Source organism: Oryctolagus cuniculus, chromosome 10 (assembly GCF_051225735.1).
Source record: "Oryctolagus cuniculus isolate XC-2025 breed Fujian yellow rabbit chromosome 10, ASM5122573v1, whole genome shotgun sequence".
Lineage (NCBI taxonomy): Eukaryota > Metazoa > Chordata > Mammalia > Lagomorpha > Leporidae > Oryctolagus > Oryctolagus cuniculus.
The window spans coordinates 99,936,450-99,954,578 of NC_142876.1; the positions used below are offsets into that span (position 1 = coordinate 99,936,450).

The 18,129-nt window shown below is 41.0% G+C and overlaps 1 protein-coding gene across 14 annotated transcripts in view; it reads right to left on the minus strand.

Moving 5' to 3' along the window:
- The window catches only part of DOCK3 (dedicator of cytokinesis 3), a 507,250-nt gene that overhangs the window by 418,694 nt on the left and 70,427 nt on the right, over positions 1-18,129 (minus strand). For all 14 annotated transcript variants that reach the window (XM_051852373.3, XM_051852369.3, XM_051852371.3 and 11 more), the window contains exon 2: positions 5,258-5,341. In XM_051852373.3, coding sequence (XP_051708333.1) covers positions 5,258-5,341 — 84 coding nt within the window. The remainder of the gene's footprint in view (positions 1-5,257; positions 5,342-18,129) is intronic.

Here is an 18,129-nt window from a genome sequence, read left to right on the forward strand (position 1 = left end):
GTCATCCACTGTTGGACATTTAGGTCGACTCTATATCTTTCTGAATATAGTGAGGAATAAAAAATAGAAATGTATATGCTACCTTATTTCCTTTGGATATAATCCCAAATTTAATTCCTTTGGATATCTAGATCATATGGTAGATCTATTTTCAGTTTTGAGAAAAGCATTTTATAGTCAAGTTTTAATGCCTCTCCAAACACCTATTATCCTGAATTATAACACAGAACACAGAAAAGAACATTAGGGGTAAAACTGGGGAAATCTGAACAAAATCTAGCTAATGATATAGTACCAATTTAATTTCTTTTCATAAGATTAGTGCCTTCTCTTTTTTAAAGATTTATTTATCTGAAAGGCAGAGTTATACAGAGAGAAGGAGAGACACAGAGAGATCTTCCTTTCACTGGTTTACTTCTCAAACGGCTTCAATGGTTGGGGCTGGGACAGACCAAAACCAGGAGCCTTGAACTCCATCTAGATCTCTCTCATGGATGGCAGGGGCCCAAGCACTCAGGCCATCTTCTGCTGCTTTCCCAGGCTCATTAGCAGGGAGCTGGAATGGAAACAGGGCAGCCAAGACTCAAACAAGCATTCACAGGATGCCAGCATCACAGGTGGCAGTTAAAACTGCTTCACAATGCCAGCCCACCAGTGTTAATTTAACATTATAATAGTTTAACATTAAGGGGAGGTGAAAGAACAGGAGTATAAAGGAATTATTTTTTTTAATATTTATTTATTATTTGAAAGACAGAGTTACATTGAGAGAGGGAAAGACAGAGATAGATCTCCCATCCACTGGTTAACTCTCCAAATAGTCCCAATGGCCAGAACTGGGCCAGTCCAAAGCCAGGAGCCAGGAGTTTCTTCCAGGTCTCTAACGTGTGTACAAGGGCCCAAGGACTTGAGCCATCTTCCACTGTTTACCGAGGTACATTAGCAGGGAGTTGGACAGGAAGTGAAACAGCCAGGATATGGGATGCTGGCACTGCAGGCAGCAACTACACCAGAGCACCAGCCCCAGTATACAAGAATTCTACTCAAAAAAAGGACATCTATCCAACTCTGAAAAGTTTAAAATTATTCAAAAATAAAGAATTTTGGGGGGAAAACTCTATCCTAGGAGAATGCATTTGGCCTAATAGTTAAGATACTCACTGGGACACAGATATCTGGTACCCCAGTATACTCCATGTATTCAAGTCTAAGTTATACCTTTTAACTTCAGCTTTCTGCTAATACAGACTGAAGTGAACGAGTGGATGGGAGCACTCACTCATTCTCTCGCTCACTTTCTCTACTAACCTCAATCCCTCTTTGCCTCTAGAATAAACGTTTTTTTAAGAAATCTATCCAGAGGGCCGGCGCCGCGGCTCACTAGGCTAATCCTCCGCCTAGCGGCGCCAGCACACCGGGTTCTAGTCCCGGTCGGGGCGCCGGATTCTGTCCCGGATGCCCCTCTTCCAGGCCAGCTCTCTTCTGTGGCCAGGGAGTGCAGTGGAGGATGGCCCAGGTGCTTGGGCCCTGCACCCCATGGGAGACCAGGAAAAGCACCTGGCTCCTGGCTCCTGCCATCGGATCAGTGCGGTGCGCCGGCCGTGGCGGCCATTGGAGGGTGAACCAACGGCAAAGGAAGACCTTTCTCTCTGTCTCTCTCTCTCACTGTCCACTCTGCCTGTCAAAAAAAAAAAAAAAGAAAGAAAAGAAAAGAAAGAAAAGAAATCTATCCAGAAATATTTGAGAAAAAAAAAGATTGAGAGAAAGAGAGAAGGTACAAAATACAAAGCCATGTACTGACTCCACATTTAAAAACTCAACAGTACCAGGAGTTGTGGCATAGCAAGTAAATACAGTCAGTGTCCCAGTTGCCCCACTTCTGATCCAGCTCCCTAATGCCCTGGGAAAAGCAGAAGGCCCAAGCAACCATCCATATGGGAGATACAGACAAAGCTACTGGATCCTGGCTTTCACCTGGCTTAGCCCTGGCCATTGCAGCCATCTGGGGAGTGAACCAGCAGATGGAAGATCTTGCTTTGTCTCTTCTCTTTCTGCAGCTGACTTTCAAATAAATTCTGTTTCCTACCCAGACATACTGAACTTGGCATTTACTGCGCCGATGTATTGCTTATTTCATTCGCTTTCACTACAGAGGTATGGCCCTAGTACACAAAAAAGTATCACTGTGCATGTTTTAACAATTCATAGAAATAGTTTCATCTAGTAAGTATTCTGAACACCAATTTTTTTTGGTAGTATGTTTCTGAGATATGTTTATGTTGATACTACAGCTGGAATTCATTCATTTTGTTGAATAATATTTCACATAAAAATATACCACAGGGGCCAGCGCTCCTGTGGATGGGTAAAGCCACTGTCTGCAGTGCCAGCATCCCATATTAGCAGGAAGCTGGAATACAGAGTAGAACTAGGACTTAAAACCAAGCACTTAGCCTTCAAGATTAAGACTCCGAATCTTTGGGAAATACCATGACTGCCACAGAAACATACAAAATGCAGGTAGTGAGAAAATTTGCCAGAAGGTGAGTGGAGCTGGTCTACAGGAGCAACCAGCTAAGTGGCAGAGTACATGGTAGAAAGGGATAAGTGAAATAGAGCTAATGCCGAGGTGCAGATCTCAAAGGACTGCTTCCAGCTCCTCTACTCTGTTTCATTAGCCTGTCTTTGCCCCCAAAACCACAATGTCTTAATTTCTTTTTTTTTTTTTTAACAGGCAGAGTGGACAGTGAGAGAGACAGAAAGGTCTTCCTTTTTTCTGTTGGTTCACCCCCCAGTGGCCGCTGCGGCCGGTGCACTGCGGCCGGTGCACTGCAGCCGGCACACAGCGCTCATCCGAAGCCAGGAGCCAGGTGCCTCCCCTGGAATCCCATGCGAGTGCAGGGCCCAAGCACTTGGGCCATCCTCCACTGCCCTCCCGGGCCACAGCAGAGAGCTGGACTGGAAGAGGAGCAACTGGGACAGAATCTGGCGCCCCGACCGGGACTAGAACCCGGTGTGCCGGCGCGGCAAGGCGGAGGATTAGCCTATTGAGCCATGGCACAGGCCCCACAATGTCTTAATTTCTAATAAATCTTAATATGTGGCAGTGTAAATCCTCTAGTTTTGATTATCTTCTTAAAGACTGCCTTGCTCTTTGTAACCTTTTTCGTTTGCATATAACTTGGAATTCAATTTCCATTCAAAGTAAAACCTAGATTTTTATTTGGATTACTTTGCCTTTAAATCTACTTGAAGACAACTGGTAACTTTAAAAAGGTGAGTCTTTCGATCCATAAAAATAGGAAATATTTTCATCTATTTAGATTTTCTTTCATTTGCATCAGTAGTATTTTTGTAGTTTTGAATGTAGATGTCTTAATGTTTTTAACCAGATTTATTCCTTGGCACTTCATGTTTTTGGTACTACTATAAATGATATTATTTCTTTCACTCTTTTTCTAATTCTGTTCTGAAAACTTATAGAGATATAATATCTTTTTAAAACACTAACACTGTAGCCATCAAAGCTGCTAAATACCAGCTATGGAAGAGAGTTTCAATTTTTCCTTTCCATTTTTCACTTCGTTACCTTATTACACTAGCTAGTATCTCCAATACAATGTTCAAAAGACAGTGATGGAGATCTGGAACCAGATAGGGCTGCCCACTCTCACCATTGCTATTCAATATAGTACTGGAAGTTTTAGCCAGAGCCATTAGGCAAGAAAAAGAAATCAAAGGGATACAAACTGGGAAGGAGGAAGTCAAACTATCCCTATTTGCAGATGTCATGATGGTTTATTTGGGGGATCCAAAGAACTCAACTAAGAGACTATTGGAACTCACAGAAGAGTTTGGCAAAGTAGCAGGATATAAAATCAACACAAAAAAAAAAATCAACAGCCTTTGTATACACAGACAATGCCATGGCTGAAAAAGAACTGCTAAGAACAATCCCATTCACAATAGCTACAAAAACAATCAAATACCTTGGAATAAACTTAACCAAGGATGTCAAAGATCTTACGATGAGAATTACAAAACTTTAAAGAAAGAAACAGAAGAGGATACCAAAAAATGGAAAAATCTTCCATGCTCATGGATTGGAACAATCAATATCATCAAAATCTCCATTATTCCAAAAGCAATTCACAGATTCAATGCGATACCAATCAAAATACCAAAGACACTCTTCTCAGATCTGGAAAAAATGATGCTGAAATTCATATGCAGGCACAGGAGACCTCGAATAGCTAAAGCAAACTAAATAAAAGTTTAAAAAAAAAGACAGTGATGGCAGGTACTCATGTTATTTTTAGATCTCATTAGGAAATCCTAGAATATTTAACAAATGAATATGATGTGTTTCCATTTTTTAGTAGATAATTTTTTAAATTACCTTTTTTTCTAGATACTTTTATCATGAAAGGGTGCTGATTTATACTTCTGTTTTTAAGAAAATCTGAAATCTGCATTAGAACTCTCTTTCCAGAAACCTGAACTCCCAAACTCATTCAATCCCTGGGTCAAGTGGATTATACTTACTCCCATATCTATCCTAACTGCAGTCCAACTGGATCACAGCACAAATTTTATATGAATTGTCTACATGCCCTCATCCCAACAGTTCCACTCCATTATGTCATATAATAAGGCTACTCATCATGTGGAACAGCTGAACTAGTTAGCTCAAGCTATTTCTCATGGAAACAATTCTGTTTCTGTTAATGCTCTGAATTTGCATGATTTTCCCTAACTATAATTTTCACATAAACATTGTTGATTTAAGTAAACAATTTTTTAAGAATGTGATTTATTTCAAGAATGCACAATGGAAATATCTATATATGTTACAGAAGAAGACAGTAGTCAAGCTAAACTTCATTGAGCATATTTAAGGCTTTGTTTCGATTACAGCTAAAGATGTCCAGTCAAACAGACAGAAACACATAAATGAAATAATTTTAATTCAATTCCACCCAAATGTAGCTGGGCATGGGTAGAAGATTATCTATTTGAAGAAAATGAAAAATAATCATTTGACATAGTATGCAAAAATCATGTTCTGACAGTCAACAATTAATTGTCTAGTTATTACTATTAGGTTACAGCCAAAAAAAAAGCCCATTCATACTTTTGAACACAGATCAGGAGGAATTTTATCACAGTATTTTGCAATGTGATCAATTATGAAGTCAGAATGATGACTTACGATCTACTAAAACAAATGTATGTAATACTGACAGTTCATACTTACCTTCACATTTTTCAAGAATCTGGACTGTCTCTCCTATTTCTAAGACCAATCCTTGAGGGACAGATCCTCGAAAGCTGCATATCACTAGAAAAGCAAGACAAATCCATCAATTAGCATTTTTAAATACAGAGTCACTGAATTAAGCACCAAATTTTCCTAAACATATGCTCTCCCTGGGGCCGGTGCTGTGGTACAGCGAGTTGAAGCCCTGGCCTGAAGCACCGGAATACCATATGGGCACTGGTTCCAGTCCCGGCTGTTCTGCTTCCGATCCAGCTCTGTGCTGTGGCCTGGGATAGCAGTGGAGGATGGCCCAAGTGCTTGGGCCCCTGTACCCATGTGGGAGACCCAGAGGAGGCTCCTGGCTCCTGGCTTCAGATCAGCGCAGCTCCAGCCATTGCAGCCATCTGGGGGGTGAACCAGGATGGAAAACCTCTCTTTGTGTCTCTACCTCTCTCTCTAACTCTGTCTTTCAAATAAAATAAAATCTTTTAAAAAAAAAAGCATATGATCCCCCTTTCTCACTGTTATATAATTCCTTTTCCTACTGTGTAAACCTCTTTCAATTTAGTTAACCTATATTTTGAAAGGTAATATTAAACAGATCAGGAAAACGAAATATGACAAAATTATGATTCCTGAGTAGTATGTGCATGCATACATGTAGGACTTTTCTATAAATAGACTCTCTCTGTCCCTCAGCATGACCTATGTGCATGCACATATCCTTTTAGGCAAGTATATAGCAATTGCTTATGAAAAACTTAACATTGAGAGTACCTCATTTACAATAAAAAGAAAAAATTTTTCTAAAGAATCACCAAACAGGGGCTGGCTCTGTGGTGGGGCGGGTGAAGCCGCCACCTGCAGTGCCAGGCTCCACTTCCAATCCAGCTCCCTACTAAAGTGCCTGGGAGGGCAGCAGAGAATGATCCAACTGCTTTGGGCCCCTGCTCCCATGTGGGAGACACAGAGGTAGCACCTGGCTCAGGGCTTGGAATCAGCCAAGTTCCAGCTGTTGCAGTCATTTGGGGAGTGAACCAGTAGATGAAAGATCTCTCCCTGTGTCCCCACCTCTATAACTCTGCCTTTCAAAAAAATCACCAAATAAATTTGATTATGCTTTGAGAAACAAAATCTTCAAAAGAAGAGTGAGAACAGAAATTAAACAAACAGCAAATCTAGAACAAAGAAAAATCTATACATAGCAATCAAAATCCTCTAACTTTTTTAAGGAAATTGATAAACTGATCCAAGAATATAAAAAAACAGGAATAGCATTGTCAATCTTAAAAATTTACATACCAGTTATCAAGCCTTATAGTCTAAAATTGTTTTTCTGAAAATACTAACATGGAACCAGCATTGTGGCATAGCAGGTTAAACTTCTGCCTGCAAAGCTAACATCCCATATAAGCCAGTTTGAGTCCCAGCTGCTCCACTTCCTAACCAGCTCCCTGCTAATGCACCTGGGAAAGAAGCAGAGAATGATCCACATTTTGGGCCCCTGCACACACATGGGAGACTCAGAAGAAGCTCCTGGCTCCTAACTTTGGCCTGGTCCAGCTCCAACTGTTGCTGCCATTGGAGAGTGAAGCAGCAGATCTGAGACCTCTTTCTCTCTCTTTCCCTTTCTCTCTCTCTGTAACTCTGTTGTTCAAATAAAGTAAATAAACCTTAAAAAAAGAAAATACCAACATTGACAGACACCTAACACAACTGACAGCAAAAAAAAAAAAAAGACAGAAAAGGCACAATATAAATATTAGCAGTGAAAACACTAAAAGTATCATTAAAGTATGTTACAGAAAAACTTACATCAACTAATTTGAAATTTTAGATGAGACAAATTTATTAAAGACAAAACTTAAAAATTGGTAGAAAAGTTAAAAACTTTTTAAATAGCCTATATCTATTAAAGAAAAGTGAATCTGTAATTAAAATCTTCCAACAAATGCAACATGAGGTCCATATGAATTTTCTGGCCAAACATTTGAAGAAATAACACCAACTATAAATAAACTCTTACAGAGGATAAGGAAAAGGAAACTCATTTTGAAGTCAGCATGATAGCAAACCTTGATAAGGACTTTATAAGAAAGGAAAATACAGGCCAATCTGTTTAGTGAATATAGTTATAAAATATTTTTAAAAGAAAATCCAACTACGGGGGCCAGTGCTGTGGCATAGTGGGTTAAAGCTATGGCTTGTAACACCGGCATCCCATATGGGTGCCAATTTGAGTCCCAACTGATCCACTTTCGATCCAGCTCTCTGCTATGGACTGGGAAAGCAGTAGAGGATGGTTCAAGTGCTTGGGCCCCTGCACCCACATAGGAAACCTGGAAGAAGCTCCTGGCTCCTGGCTTCGGATCAGTTCAGCTCTGACCATTGTGGTCATTTGGGGAGTGAACCAGAGGATGAAAGACCTTTTTTTCCCTCTGGCTCTACCTCTCTCTGTAACTCCGACTTTCAAATAAATAAAATAAATCTTTTTTTAAAAAATGAAGGAAAATCCAACTATGAATAAAAAGAATGATGGATCACAAACAATTTGGGTTTATTCCAAGAATTCCAAGCAGCTTAGCAATAGAAAATTAATTTTAAAAATTATATGACCATCTCAGTAGATGGGGAAAGAAAAAGTATTTGATGAAATTCAATATCAACTTCAGTCAAAAATTCTTAACTTAGAAGGGTCCTTCCTTAATCTGATAAAGGGTATCTACATGCTGTGTATGGCAAACACCATATACATTGACAAACTAAACACTGGGGTCGGTGTTGTGGTGCAGCAGGTTAAGCCACTGCCTATGATGCCAGAAACCCATTTGAGCACTGGTTCAAGTTGTGGCTGCTCCACTTCCAATCCTGCTCCCTCTAACGCACCTAGGAGGTGGCAAAAGATAGCCTAAGTACTTAGTTAACTGTTACCCACATGGGAGACCTGGATGGAGTCCTGGCCTCCTGGCTTCAGCCTGGCCCAGCCCCAGCAGTGCAACCATTTGGGGAGAGAACCAGCCATTGGAAGCTCTCTCTCTCCCTCTCTCTCTGCCTTTCAAATAAATAAAATAAATGTTAAAAAAAACTGAACAGGAATTTTATCACTAAGGTTAGGAACCAGAAGAGTATATCCATTATCATCCTAACTATTCATTGTTGTACTAGAGGGCCAACCAATACAAATAAAGCAGAAAAAAAAAAGATACATGTCTGGGAGTCAGTGCTGTAGCACAGCAGGTTAAGCTGGTGCCCAAAACACCAGCACCCCATACAGTTCAAATCCTGGCTGCTCGATTTCCAATCCAACTCCCTGACTATCCACCTGGGAAAGCAGAAAAGGATGGCCCAAGTAGTTGGGCCCCTGAATCACATGGGAGACTCAGAAGAAGTTCCTAGTTCCTGGCTTGAGCATGGTCCAGCCCAGGCCACTGTGGACATTTGGGGAGTGATAACTAACTTTGCCTTTCAAATAAATTTTAAAAATAATAACTTTTTAAAATTTTTTATTTAGTAAATATAAATTTTCAAAGTACAGTTAATGGATTACAATGGCTTCCCCCCCCATAATTTCCCTCCCACTCACACCCCTCCCATCTCCTGCTCCCTCTCCCATTCCATTCACATCAAGATTCATTTTCAATTATCTTTATATACAGAAGATCAATTCAGCATATATTAAGTAAAGATTTCATCAGTTTGCACCCACACAGAAACACAAAGTGTAAAATACTGTTTCAGTACTAGTTATAGCATTACTTCACATTGGACAACACACTAAGGACAGATCCCACATGAGAAGTAAGTACACAGTGACTCCCGTTGTTGACTTAACAATTTGACACTCTTGTTTATGGCGTCAGTAATCTCCCTAGGCTCTAGTCATGAGTTGCCAAGGCTATGGAAGCCTTAAAAACATACAATGTCTAGAAGTACAAACTAAAACTCTGCAATTCTGACCATATATGTAAAAAATGCAAAAGAACCTAGACATAGTTTATTACAATAAACATTTGATACAAGATGAGTAATTTTCAAGTTTGTATACCAACAGTTAGAAAATCAAACTTTTAAAAATCATTTAGTAACGTAGACATCCTTGAATTTGATTATTGTTTATAGTCCTTGCCTATATTCCTGCAAATATTTTTACATTCATTGAACTCTTCATTCAGTGGAGCATTAAGCCTTTTACTATAATATAAATTTAAAATGTTATCTCAAAAACACAAATTTTTATATTAAAATAAAAAATAAAAATATATCATTTATAACATCAAAAATGCCAAGTAACTAGGAATGAATCTAATGGGACATAATGAATTCTGCACAGAAAACTTTACAGCAGGCATCAAAAGCATAATTAATTAAGGAATACATATTAATAGATTGAAGGCTTAATAGTATAAAATACAGATCTTCCACAAATTAATCATTAAACTATGCAATTCTACCCAAATTCCAATGAATTTTTATAGAAATCAATAATTTGATTCTGAAATATGTATAATAATGCAAAGGATGAAGTAGGGGGACATTTCCTAAAAGACATCAAACCTTTCAGTTCTGAAGAAAACAACATACAAGATTCCAAGATGACAGAATATGGAAAAGGTGTACCGCTCTAGGCTAGAGGTAAATAGTGGGGGAAAAAAGTAGAGGAAGTACACTCTCAGGCAAGAGTGAGAGAGAAGAAAGACTATCCCAACTAGAAAACAAGTCTTTGGAAATTTTTCAATCAGACCAAAAAAAATAAAAGAGGGAGAGAGAGGGAGGGAGAGGAAGGGGGGGGGAGAGGAGGGGGGAGAGGGAGGGAGAGAGAGGGAGGGGGACAGGGAGAGGGAGGGAGGGAGAGGGAGGGGGAGAGGGAGGGAGAGGGAGAGGGGTAGGGGGAGAGGGAGAGAGGGAGGGGGGACGGGGAGAGGGAGGGGGAGGGGGAGAGGGAGGGGGAGGGGGGAGAGGGAGAGGGGTAGGGGGAGAGGGAGAGAGGGAGGGGGGAGAGGGAGAGGGGTAGGGGGAGAGGGAGAGAGGGAGGGGGGAGAGGGAGAGGGGTAGGGGGAGAGGGAGAGGGGTAGGGGGAGAGGGAGAGAGGGAGGGGGGAGAGGGAGAGGGGTAGGGGGAGAGGGAGAGAGGGAGGGGGGAGAGGGAGAGGGAGGGAGAGGGGGAGGAGGGGGAGAGGGAGAGAGGGAGAGAGGGGGGAGGGGGAGAGAAGGGGGAGGGGGAGAGGAGGGAGAGGGGGAGGAGGGGGAGAGGGAGAGAGGGAGAGAGGGGGGAGGGGGAGAGAAGGGGGAGGGGGAGTGGGGAGAGAAGGGGGAGGGGGAGAGGGGGAGAGGTGGGGGGAGAGGGAGGGTGAGAGGGAGAGAGGGAGAGGTGGAGAGAGGGAGAGGGAGAGGTAGAGGGAGGAAGAGGGAGAGAGAGGGAGAGGGGGAGGGAGAGAGAGGGAGGGAGGAAGGGAGAGAGAGGGAGGGAGGGAGAGAGAGGGAGGGAGGGAGGGAGAGAGAGGGGGAGAGGGAGGGAGGGAGAGGGAGGGAGAGGGAAAGGAAGGGAGAGAGGGAGAGAGAGGGAGAGGGAGGGAGGGAGAGGGAGGGAGAGGGAAAGGAAGGGAGAGAGAGGGAGAGGGAGGGAGGGAAAGGGAGAGGGAGGGAGAGGGAAAGGAAGGGAGAGAGAGGGAGAGGGAGGGAGGGAGAGGGAGAGGGAGAGGGAGGGAGAGGGAGGGAGAGGGAAGGAGAGAGAGGGAGAGGGAGAGAAATCAGAAAAATTAAAAATAGTGTTGGAGATTTATGGGATACTATCAAATGACCCAATATATGGGTCTTAAGAGTTCCTGAATGTGTGGAAACAAAGAATAACTCAGAATGCCTTTTCAGTGAAATAATTACAGAAAACCTCCATAATTTGGAGAAAGGGGCGTGCAAGTAACAAGGCACATAGAACTCCTTATGGCCATGACCAGACAAGAACTTAACCATGACACACTGTAGTCAACTCTCCATAGTAAAACACAAAGAAAAGATTCTAAAATGTGTACAAGAGAAACCCCAGATTACTTTCAGAGGATCTCCAATTAGACTCACAGCTGACTTCTCACCAGAACCCTACAGGCTAGGAGAGAATGGAGAGATATAGTCCAAGTCTTAAGAGAAAAGAAACTATCAACCCAGGATACCCAGCAAAGCTCTCAATTATGAATGAAGGTGAAATAGACCTTCCATAGTAAACAGAAATTTAAAGAAGTGGTCACACTAATCCAGCCTCACAAAAGATGCTTAAGGAAGTGCTGTACACAGAAACACAAAAAGATAGTCATCATTATGAAATGGAAAAAACTTCCGTGATTGTGGATTAGAAAAATTAATATCATCAAAATGTCTATATTACCAAAAGTAAATTACAGATTAAATGTGTTCCCAATACAAATACCAATGACAATCTTCTCAGATCTATAAAAAAATGTTGCAATTCATATGTAAACACAAGAAACACCAAATAGCTAAGCAATCTTATATAACAAAAACAAAGCCAGAGGCATCACAATACCAGATTTTAAGATATACTACAGGATACTTATAATCAAATCAGTCTGGTATTGGCAAAAAAAAATAGATGTGTAGCTCTACGGAATAGAATAGAAACTCCAGAAATCAATCCACACATCTACAAGCAACCTATCTTTGATAAAGGAGCTAATATCAATCCCCGGAGCAAGGACAGTCCTTTCAACAAATGATGCTGGGAAAACTAGATCTCTGCATGCAGAAGTATGAAAGAAGATCCCTACTGTACACAAAAATCCACGCAAAATTTATTAAGGACATGAATCTACGACCTGATATCATGATATCATCAAATTATTAGAGAACATTGGGGAAACTCTGCAAGACACTGGCATAGGTAAAGACTTCTTCGGAAAGACCTCAGAAGCACAATCAAAGCCAAAAGTGACAAATGGGATGGGATTACATCAAGCTGAGAAGTTTCTGATATGTGAAAGAAACACTCAGCAACATGAAGAGGTAACTGATAGAATGGGAGAAAATATTTGCCAATCATGAGACTGATAAAGAATTATTATACAGAATCTATAAAGAATTCAAAAAACTCAACAACAACAAAACAAACAATCCAGTTAAATGAGCTAAGGACTCGAACCAGTATTTTTCTTTTTTTAATTTTTTTTAACTTTTATTTAATGAATATAAATTTCCAAAGTACAGCTTATGTATTACAATGGCTTCCCGCCCCCCAATAACTTCCCACCCACTCACACCCCTCCTCTCTCCCACTCCCTCTCCCACTCCATTCATATCAAGATTCATTTTCGATTCTCTTTATATACAGAAGATAAGTTTAGCATATATTAAGTAAAGCTTTCAACAGTTTGCACCCACACAGAAACACAAAGTGTAAAATACTGTTTGAGTACTAGTTATAGCATTAAATCACGATGTACAGCACATTAAGGACAGAGATCCTACATGAGAGTAAGTGCACAGTGACCCTTGTTGTTGACTTAACAAATTGACATTCTTGTTTATGGCATCAGGAATCACCCTTGGCTCTTGTCATGAGTTGCCAAGGCTATGGAGGCCTTTTGAGTTCGCTGACTCTGATCATATTTAGACAAGGTCATAGTCAAAGCGGAAGTTTTCTCCTCCCTTCAGAGAAAGGTACCTCCTTCTCTCCTCCCTTCAGAGAAATGTACCTCCTTCTTTGATGACCTGTTCGTTCCACTGGGATCTCACTTGCAGAGATCTTTCATTTAGGTTTTGGTGGTTTGTTTTTTTTGTTTTGTTTTGTTTTTTGCCAGAGTGTCTTGGCTTTCCATGCCTAAAATACTCTCATGGGCTCTTCAGCCAGATACGAATGCCTTAAGGGCTGATTCTGAGGGCAGAGTGCTGCTTAGGACATCTGCCATTCTATGAGTCTGCTGTGTATCCCTCTTCCCATGTTGGATAGTTCTCTCCCTTTTTTATAGTATCAGTTAGTATTAGTAGACACTAGTCTTGTTTATGTGATCCCTTTGACTCTTAGTCCTATCATTATGATCAATTGTGAACAGAAATTGATCACCTGGACTACTGAGATGGCATTGGTACATGCCACCTTGATGGGATTGAATTGGAATCCCCTGGCACATTTCTAACTCTACATTTGGGGCAAGTCCAATTGAGTATGTCCCAAACTGTACATCTCTTCCCTCTCTTATTCCCATTCTTATATTTAACAGGGATCACTTTTCAGTTAAATTTTAACACTTAAGAATAATTGTGTATTAATTACAGAGTTCAACCAATAGTATTAAGGAGAACAAAAAAAATACTAAAACGGATAAAGCATTAAGTTTCAAACCAGTATTTTTCAAAACAGGAAATTCAGGGGCTGGCACTGTGGCGCAGTGGGTTAACGCCCTGGCCTGAAGTGCCGGCATCCCATAAGGGTGCCATTTCAAGACCCGGCTGATCCACTTCCAATCCAGCTCTCTGCTATGGCCTGGGAAAGCATTAGAAGATGGCCCAAGTTGAGTAAAGGAGGAGGCAAGATGGCGGAATAGGAAGGGAGCACACTGATAGTCCGGGGAAAGACAGTTTAATAAAAGTGGAGATACTGCAGGTTCAAGGAAGAGTAGGGGAGGAAACAGCAGAAGAAACTCTTCTGGAATGCGTGATTCACAGTGGACCTGCATGGAGAGCATGGGAGCCCACAGTTCGGGACACCAGCGGCAGACTCAACACACCAGCGCTGGAACGCGAGCTGAGCCGAACCTCAATAGCCCGACACACAGGCAGGCAAGCGGAGAGAGGAGACTAGAGGGAACGACCCCCGGGGGGGGAAAGTTCACCAGGCTAACTGGAAGAGAGAGTGAAAAAAAAAAGGTGAATGGTACGGACACGGGTTTCTCTCTCTCCGCTCACCTCTCAAGGGCGAGCAAGACAAAGAGCAGGCGCCATCTTGGACATACGTCATAAGCACAGTGACCTCAGGTCTGCACCGGCCCTGAGCCTAGCATAAAAACCTGACTCTGGGCGGGGCGAATTAACAGATTAGGACTTAGTAAATTTCTGGTGCTACTGAACTGAGACTGTGAAAAAAGAGACGGTGGGGGAGAAAACTCACGGAATTCACGTGAGCACTCTCCAGAGATGCTACAATTCCGTAACTTTGGCAACCCAGTGGGAGACTGAAGGAGAATTTGAGCCCACTCTGAGGGCAGAACAGATTCCCTGTGTGGTCCTTGGGAAAGAGCTTCTGATCTCTGGCTCCTGTGGGTATATCATTTGCCTGCTAACTACCTCCAACTTCGTTCAGCTGTGCGGAATTACTTCCCTTTTGAATCAAAAAAAGAAACAGAGAGATCACCACGCCTAACCTGGGAGTGTCACCTTTGGCACACCAAACAGAGCTCTCAGGCCACACCCATCTCAAGCCTCTAAGGCTCCATCAAAAACAGACAGTCCACTTAATCTAGAGGCATAGTATAACAAGAAAAAGCACCACAGTGAAGAAACCAAATATCTCCAATATGCCAAATAACAAACGCAAAAACCGAGGTAATAAAAACAAGGAAGTCACCATGACGCCCCCAAATGAAAAAGACACCCAAATTCAAGATTATGAAGATGATGAGTTAGAAGAAATGCAAGAAGCAGATCTCAAAAAAATTGATAAGAACATTAAGAAGTTCTCAAAAACAAATTCTTGAACTACAGAAATCCTTAATGGACAAGATAGAAAATCTCTCTTGTGAAAATGAAATATTAAGGAGGAATCAAAATGTAACGAAACAACTAGTACAACAGGAAACTGCGATAGTGACGAGAAATCATCATGAAGTGAAGAATTCAATAGATCAAATGAAAAACACAATAGAGAGCCTTACAAACAGAATGGGTGAAGCAGAAGAGAGAATATCGGACTTAGAAGACAGAGAACAGGAAAGGATACAGTCAGACCAAAGAAAAGAAGAGGAAATTAGAAATCTAAAACATATTGTCAGGAATCTGCAGGATACTATTAAAAAACCCAACATTCGGGTTCTAGGAGTTCCTGAAGGCATGGAGAGGGAGAAAGGATTAGAAGGCCTTTTTAGTGAGCTATTAGCAGAAAATTTCCCAGGTTTGGAGAAGGACAGAGAAATCCTAGTACAGGAAGCTCACAGAACCCCTAATAAACACGACCAAAAGAGATCCTCACCACGACACGTTGTAATTAAACTCTCCACAGTGAAACATAAAGAAAAGATCCTAAAATGTGCAAGAGAGAAACGTCAGATTACTCTCAGAGGATCTCCAATCAGACTCACAGCTGACTTCTCATCAGAAACCCTACAAGCTAGGAGGGAATGGCGAGATATAGCCCAGGTACTAAGAGAGAAAAACTGCCAGCCCAGAATATTATATCCTGCAAAGCTATCATTTGTGAATGAAGGTGAAATAAAGACTTTTCATAGCAAACAGAAATTGAAAGAATTTGTCGCCACTCGTCCAGCCCTGCAAAAGATGCTTAAAGATGTGTTACACACAGAAACACAGAAACACGGTCATCAATATGAAAGAAGGTAAAGGAAGGAAACCAAGGAAGGAAACCTCACAGCAAAGGATCACAGGGAATTCAAAGCATATATTAGAACTTATCTTTGGCAAATGGCAGGGCAAAGTTACCACTTATCATTAGTCACACTGAACGTGAATGGCCTGAACTGTCCAGTTAAAAGACACCGATTGGCTGATTGGGTTAAGGAACAAAACCCATCTATTTGCTGCTTACAAGAAACACATCTTTCCAACAAAGATCCATACAGACTGAAAGTGAAAGGCTGGAAAAAGATATACCATGCCAACAGAAATGAAAAAAGAGTGGGCGTAGCCATCTTAATATCGGACAACATAAACTTTACCACAAAAACTGTTAAGAGAGACAACGAGGGACACTATATAATGATTAAGGGATCAATACAACAAGAAGATATAACAATTATCAATGTATATGCACCTAATTACAGGGCACCGGTTTATCTAAAAGATTTGTTAAGGGACTTAAAGGGAGACTTAGGCCCCAATACAATAGTACTGGGGGACTTCAATACTCCATTCTCAGAAATAGACAGATCAACAGGACAGAAGATCAACAAGGATACAGTAGATTTAAACGACACTATAGCCCAAATGGATCTAACAGATATATACAGAACTTTCAATCCTACAGCTAAAGATTTTACATTCTTCTCAGCAGTACATGGAACCTTCTCTAGGATTGACCACGTACTAGGCCATAAAGCAAGTCTCAGCAAATTCAAAAGAATTAGAATCATACCATGCAGCTTCTCAGACCATAAAAGAATGAAGTTGGAAATTAGCAACTCAGGAATCCCTAGAGCATACGCAAACACATGGAGACTGAACAACATGCTCCTGAAGGAACAATGGGTCATAGAAGAAATTAAAAGAGAAATCAAAAATTTTCTGGAAGTAAATGAGGATAACAGCACAACATACCAAAACTTATGGGACGCAGCAAAACAGTGTTAAGAGGAAAGTTTATATCAATAGGTGCCTACATCAAGAAATTGGAAAGACACCAAATAGATGAGCTTGCAATTCACCTCAAGGATCTAGAAAACCTATAGCAAACCAGACCCAAATCTAGTAGGAGAAGAGAAATAATTAAAATCAGAGAAGAAATCAACAGGATTGAATCCAAAAAAACATTACAAAAAATCAGCCAAACAAGGAGCTGGTTTTTTGAAAAAATAAACAAAATTGACACCCCATTGGCCCAACTAACTAAAAAAAGAAAAGACCCAAATCAATAAATTCAGAGATGAAAAAGGAAACGTAACAACAGACACCACAGAAATAAAAAGAATCATCAGAAATTACTACAAGGACTTGTATGCCAGCAAACAGGGAAACCTATCAGAAATGGATAGATTCCTGGACACATGCAACCTACCTAAATTGAACCAGGAAGACATCGAAAACCTAAACAGACCCATAACTGAGACAGAAATTGAAACAGTAATAAAGGCCCTCCCAACAAAGAAAAGCCCAGGACCAGATGGATTCACTGCTGAATTCTACCAGACATTTAAAGAAGAACTGACTCCAATTCTTCTCAAACTATTCAGAACAATCGAAAAAGAGGGAGTCCTCCAAAATTCTTTCTATGAAGCCAGCATCACCTTAATACCTAAGCTGGAAAAAGATGCAGCATTGAAAGAGAATTACAGACCAATATCCCTGATGAACATAGATGCAAAAATCCTCAATAAAATTCTGGCCAATAGAATGCAACAACACATCAGAAAGATCATCCACACAGACCAAGTGGGATTTATCCCTGGTATGCAGGGATGGTTTAATGTACGCAAAACAATCAATGTGATACACCACATTAAAGGACTGCAGAAGAAAAACCATATGATTATCTCAATAGACGCCGAGAAATCATTTGATAAAATACAACACCCGTTCATGATGAAAACTCTAAGCAAACCGGGTTTGGAAGGAACATTCCTCAATACAATCAAAGCAATCTATGAAAAACCCACAGCCAACATCCTATTGAATGGGGAAAAGTTGGAAGCATTTCCACTGAGATCTGGCACCAGGCAGGGATGCCCACTCTCACCACTGCTATTCAATATAGTTCTCGAAGTTTTAGCCAGAGCTATTAGGCAAGAAAAAGAAATTAAAGGGATACAAATTGGAAAGGAAGAAGTCAAACTATGCCTCTTTGCAGATGATATGATTCTTTATTTAGGGGACCCAAAGAACAAGTCCTAAGAGACTACTGGAACTCACAGAAGATTTTGGCAAAGTAGCAGGGTATAAAATCAATGCACAAAAATCAACAGCCTTTGTATACACAGACAA